General features: G+C 52.9%; 1 protein-coding gene across 1 annotated transcript; it reads right to left on the bottom strand.

The window, feature by feature from the left end:
* Positions 1 to 355: 355 nt before the first annotated feature.
* LOC119087506 (extensin-like) lies at positions 356 to 1345 on the bottom strand. Its single transcript, XM_037203358.1, has one exon. The coding sequence runs from the start codon at positions 1343 to 1345 to the stop codon at positions 356 to 358; it is 990 nt and encodes a 329-aa protein (XP_037059253.1).
* Between the last annotated feature and the right edge of the window lie 4656 nt (positions 1346 to 6001).

The following is a 6001-nucleotide window of genomic DNA, read 5'->3' as shown; positions in this document are numbered from 1 at the left end:
CAAGGGCACAGGGTGGACACTGGGCCTCAGTCCCTCTCAAATGGAAGTTGTGCAAGAGGAAGGTAAAGAAGGAAGACACAGAGTCTTGATACAGATGGAGGAAGACCACTGTCCAGGGAGCACCAGGCAGACACAGTAGGAGACTTCTGAGGGTCCAATGGCTCTTGAGGGACCTGAAGACACCCGGCTCTGGTTAGATAACCTTATCAACACACACGTGAGGGGTGAACAGAATCAAGAGAAAAGTCATCACGCAGCTCCGGGAGTGAACAGTTCTAGGAGTGGTCAGCTCCAGGAATAAACAGCTGTGGTAGTGAGCAGCTCCAGAAGTGGACGGCTCCAGGAGTGGACGGCTTCAGAAGTGGACGGCTCCAGGAGTGGACGGCTCCGGGAGTGGACGGCTCCGGGAGTGGACGGCTCTGGGAATGGACGGCTTCAGGAATGGACGGCTCTGGGAGTGGATGGCTCCAGGAGTGGACAGCTCCGGGAGTGGACGGCTCCGGGAGTGGACCGCTCCAGGAATGGACGGCTCCAGGAGTGGACGGCTCCAAAAATGGACGACTCCGGGAGTGGACAGCTCTGGGAGTGGATGGCTCCGGGAGTGGACAGCTCTGGGAGTGGACGGCTCCGGGAGTGGATGGCTCCAGAAATGACGGCTCTGGGAATGGACAGCTCTGGGAGTGGACGGCTCCGGGAGTGGACGGCTCCGGGAGTGGACAGCTCGGGAGTGGACGCTCCGGAGTGAACAGCTCGGGAGTGGACGGCTCAGTGACAGCTCCGGGAGTGGACGGCTCCGGGAGTGGACAGCTCCGGGAGTGGACAGCTCCGGGAGCTCCGGGAGTGGATGGCTCCGGGAGTGGACGGCTCCGGGAGTGGACAGCTCCGGGAGTGGACAGCTCCGGGAGTGGATGGCTCCGGGAGTGAACAGCTCCGGGAGTGGATGGCTCCGGGAGTGAACAGCTCCGGGAGTGGACGGCTCCGGGAGTGGACAGCTCTGGGAGTGGACGGCTCCAGGAGTGGATGGCTCCAGAAATGACGGCTCTGGGAATGGACAGCTCTGGGAGTGGACGGCTCCGGGAGTGGATGGCTCCAGAAATGACGGCTCCGGGAGTGGACGGCTCCGGGAGTGGACGGCTCCGGGAGTGGACGGCTCCGGGAGTGGACGGCTCCGGGAGTGGACAGCTCCGGGAGTGAACAGCTCCAGGAGTAGACGGCTCCAGGAATGGACGGCTCCGGGAGTGGACGGCTCCGGGAGTGGACAGCTCTGAGGTGATCCTCTTCCCACACAGGTGCTCCTTGACTTAGACTGGGTCTGTACCAGATGAATCGCGCACAAGGTGACCATGTGCTCAGTAAACCTGACATGCTGATCATCCCAGCACAGCCCATCTTAAACACTCCCAAGGATTCACACTAAGCCTGAACCAAGAGAAGGGAACAGATGGGAGGGCTGTGTCTGATGTGGGGTCCACTCGAATATCCGGCTAAGCTGTTGCCGCGCCTCTGTAGAGCCCCAGAGGATAAGTCCTCCACTCATCTCTAAGGCAGGGGCCATTGACTGAGCAGAACCCCAGTTAGGAAAACAGAGGCCCCATTGCTCCCCCGCCCTGTTCACAGCCACAACCATCCACACAGAGCCGTGTCCTCAGCTAATGGAGGAGACTCGTCCCTGGTGACTCAGTTTCACCAAAGCATCCTGATGGAGCCTTTTTCTCCTCCTCCTCCCCTGTGGAGCTGTCAGCCGGTCACGCCAGAGCACACTCGGCAGAAGTTAGAGACGGGCCTGTCTCCCAGATTATCGAAGCCCATCCGTTTCTTACAGTGGCCCTGCTGCACTCAGAGACCTTTCATAATTCAATATTTGATTACGTTTTGGACCAGTGAAGCTGGGTGTTTAAATATTTCAGTGTCTTCCTCTCACCCTCCTCCCTCCCTTCCTCTCACCCTCCTCCCTCCCTTCCTCTCACCCTCCTCCCTCCCTTCTCACCCTATTCCCTCCCTTCCTCTCTCCCTCCTCCCTCCCTTCCTCTCACTCTCCTCCCTCCCTTTCTCTCACCCTCCTCCCTCCCTTCTCACCCTATTCCCTCCCTTCCTCTCTCCCTCCGCCCTCCCTTCCTCTCACCCTCCTCCCTCCCTTCCTCTCACCCTCCTCCTCTCGTCCTCCATTCTTGTTGGCAAAGCTTCAGTCTTGCTCATCACAGCGAAGGAAGAGGCCAGGCCAGGGCTAAGTTATGGGGAGGCATCAGAAGCTGCTGATGGGGTTCTCTGACTGAGGGATGGAAGGGCCTTTATCTGCATCCCTTAGTGGTGATGAGCCTCAGTGGAGGACCTGTTCCTGTGAGAGGCACATGTACCCTCTGGATGTCTCAAAGCATCATTCAGCCACCCCTCCATGAGAAGAGCACCCAGCTTTCAAAACCAGCCTTTGCTAAGAGAGCTGAGAATTTGCTCTGCTCCTTAGGAGTGCTAGGCTAACCACATGTCCCAGGAACATGGCAGTGAGCTAGTGTGGGACTGGACACCGTATCTGCTGCTGTATCTGCTCCCCAGAACGGCTTCACTCCCAGCCCCACTTCACTCTCCTGCCTCTATGCTCTGCTAGCCCCATCTCAGAAGCTCTTTGTTTGGGGTGAAGAGCTCTTATACAGATGCCGCAAGATCTATACTATAAATCAGCACCAAATGAAATCAATTGGTACAGTGTAAATGTTTGTTTAGTTGCCCAGTGACTCTCCATTGTGCTTGGGGCAAGACCTCTGTGGTGGAGCATGGTGCTGCAGAGAACAAGGCTGGGAGGCAGGGTCACCACATCACCCTCAAGCATTTGTGTGGGATTTGCAACTTCAAGACCTCACAGCATGAGTGTATTTCAGGACATCATCTGGAGGATGTCATCCAGTGAAGAATGAGATCTCCAGGGCAGGCTCTAATCCAACATGCCTAATGGCCTTGTGGAAAGAGAAAAGTCAGAGAGACAGGCTCAGGAGAAGGTGATATGAGGACACTGGTGAGAGGTGGCCATCTGCAGGACAAAGAGAGCGGTATCGGGAGAAGCTGAGGTCTCCATGAGCCTTTCATCACTGTAGCAAATAACCTGGGACAGTCAGCTTCTCAGGGGAAGCAACAGATGAGAAGTGGCTGTTCCCAGGGGTGAGGCATCATCATCATCATGGTAGAGCAAGGCTGCTCTCTCAGTACCAGCCAATAAGCAGAAAGGGAGATGGTGTCACCGCCCATCCCCCACCCCCACCCCTGCAGTGATCTCACTTCCTGCCACCAGGCCCCACTCCCTCCCCATAGCACCACAGGCTAGGAACCAAAGTTTCAACATGGACTGGGGATGTTGTAGACTCCAGTTGTATATCTTTATCATGGCCCCATATCAGCCTCCAGAACCCAGCAGGAATCAGAATCAAGCCTTGCTGCTAGGTGATCACGGTCTTGAGAGTGAAACAGGCAAATAACAAGGCGGTGACAGTGTGTGGGGACAACAGAGATGCAGGTCAGCACAGCCACAGAGCAGGGCAGAGGCTGTGCCAACCTAGAGAACGGGCAGCTGTGGGCTGATGGACTTGGGGCGGCCAAGATGAGAGTGAGGGTCAGAGGCATCCATGCCGGCTGCTGTTAGAGGTCTCCCAAGTCTGAGTCTGGGGTTGGCAGGGAGTCGGGTGCTTGGTCACATTGACACAGGTCCCTCATCTGCTTTCCTTTGAATCATTTCTCCACGCCATTACCAGGGACCTGTGTGATGGCTCAGTGGTTAAGAGCGCTCACTAGTCTTACAAAGAACCCAAGTTCAGTTCCCAGCACCCATGTTGGGCAGCTCACAACCACCTGTAACTCCAGCACCAGAGGATCTGGCGCCCTCTTCTGGCCTCTTCAGGCACCTGCACACACACACACACACACACACACACACACACACACACACAAATACACACACACACACAGAGTTTAAAGAACTGTGGTTACTCTGGCTTATTCCCACTTGTTTATTATTGGCCTCACACCTTAGATAAATGTGTTTAGTGGTTTAGAATCTGAGTGGATTTGGGCCATCATGAACATGAGTGGATCAGAATCTTCACATACATCAGTTAGAAGTTAAAAAAAAAAAGTTTCAAAAAAATGGTCAAGCAGTGGCACACACCTTTAATTCTAGCACTCAGGAGGTAGAGATAGGCAGATCTCTGTGAGTTCGAGGCCAGCCTGGTCTACAGAGCGAGTTCCAGGATAGGCTCCAAAGCTACAGAGAAACCCTGTCTCAAAAAAACAAAACAAAGGTTTCTAGAGGAGAAAACAGCAAATTAGTGGTTTTATGGATTTCTTTAAAGGAATTGGTTCTATCCAGTTATCTTCCAGGCAGGGCTCATCCATTGTGGACAATGTCTATCTTCCTGCCTTCCATAGCAGCTGGGTTTCCCTTCGAATTGCGGTCATCAGACAGGAAGCAGGGCGTGTCTATGGGAACTGGTTCCTGCCACCCTGCTCAAAAGCTGTGTTTTCCACCTGTCTTGTGTCTTTCATTGGTTCTAGGACATTCTCATGCATGATGGTGCTCTGAGTATCCCCTCCTCCACCTGCTCTGTCAGCACACGACACTCCACGGGGTAGGCAGGAAATCCATGCCCCCTTTGTTTTCTAGAGGATTTCCTTACATCATTAATCCTAGTCAGTCATCAATCTCTCCATCTGAGTTTTTATTTTTACATTTTGTTTACATATTATGTGTGAACACATCTGTGCATGCCATGGTGCACAGGGGGAAGCCAGAGAATAGCTTGCTAGAATTGATTTTCTCCTTCTACCACATGGGTCCCGGGGACCGAACCCAGGTCATTAGGTTGGGTGGCAATCACCCCTACCTGCTGAGCCATCTCGACAGCCCCCATTTAGCTGTATTTCACTTGTTTTTGACTCCACTAATTCCACAGGTCCACCTTACTCTCCATCAGATCCAGCCGCATATTTTCCTTTCCTAATGCCATGTTCTCACTTTATGGTGTCTCTTTTATTCCTTTATCTCTCAAAATACTTTAAACACGCTTATTTTAACATCCCTTTGAAGTTGTCCTATTTTCTGTGCTTCTTGGTGTGCACGTAACCCTTTTATTGCTTCTGCTCTTTCTCCAAGGGTCTGAGCTCAGCTCTTGCCTCAGAGAGGGCACCAGGCAGCCCCAGACTTAACCTGGCCCAGGATCTCAGCGCCAGCTCCTACTGCCCTGGAGACCCAGTGTCCTGGTGGCTGCTTGGAGATTTCATATTCTTGGTTTTAGTCTTAACACAAACACATGCATCTATGTGTGTGCATGTAACTGTACGTGCATGTGTATATGTCCATATGCAAGTCAACATCCATGCATGTGCATGGACATATGCGTATGTGCCCATGTATGTATATAATGTATGTCATACACACACACACACACACACACACACACACACACACACATTCCAGTAGTTAGGATGTTAGGTTAGACACAAAGGTGGGCAGTGAATTTTCTTTAGGAAGACTGACAGACAAGATAATTTGACTATGCATCTGCAACTCTCCAGCTTTCCCCAATCACGGAAATTCTGCCAGCTGGTCAGCATCATGGCTGCCACTTCTTTCGTTCTCACAGCCTGCTGAGCTGTGACAGGTAGGCCTCTGTTGTTTACAAGCCACCTGTCATGGCTGGAGCTCACTAAGGCACATGGCTGGTGTTCTGGTTGGTGTCTTTTCAACTTGACACAAACCCAGCTGTATGTGGGATCCTAACTGAGAAAATGCCTCCATCAGATTGGTCTGTAAAAACATCTGTGAGGTGTTGTCTTGATTGATGGTTGATGGAGAGGGCCTAGCCCACTGTGGGCAGTGCCACCCCTGGGCAGGTGGTCCTGGATGGTGAAATACAGCAGGCTGAAAAGCATGCTTTTGTTGCCATGAAGAGCAAGCCAGTGAGCAGTTTCCTCATGGTCTGTCACAGTTCTTGCCTACAGGTTCCTGTTCTGACTTCTC

The sequence above is a fragment of the Peromyscus leucopus genome, chromosome 2 (assembly GCF_004664715.2).
Source record: "Peromyscus leucopus breed LL Stock chromosome 2, UCI_PerLeu_2.1, whole genome shotgun sequence".
Lineage (NCBI taxonomy): Eukaryota > Metazoa > Chordata > Mammalia > Rodentia > Cricetidae > Peromyscus > Peromyscus leucopus.
The sequence above is the reverse complement of the archived record's forward strand: the minus strand, read 5'-3'. Positions and strand labels throughout refer to the sequence as shown.

Excerpts from the sequence above, each read along its gene's own strand:
- LOC119087506 (XM_037203358.1), bottom strand. The coding sequence starts at position 1,345 with ATGGTCACCTTGTGCGCGATTCATCTGGTACAGACCCAGTCTAAGTCA.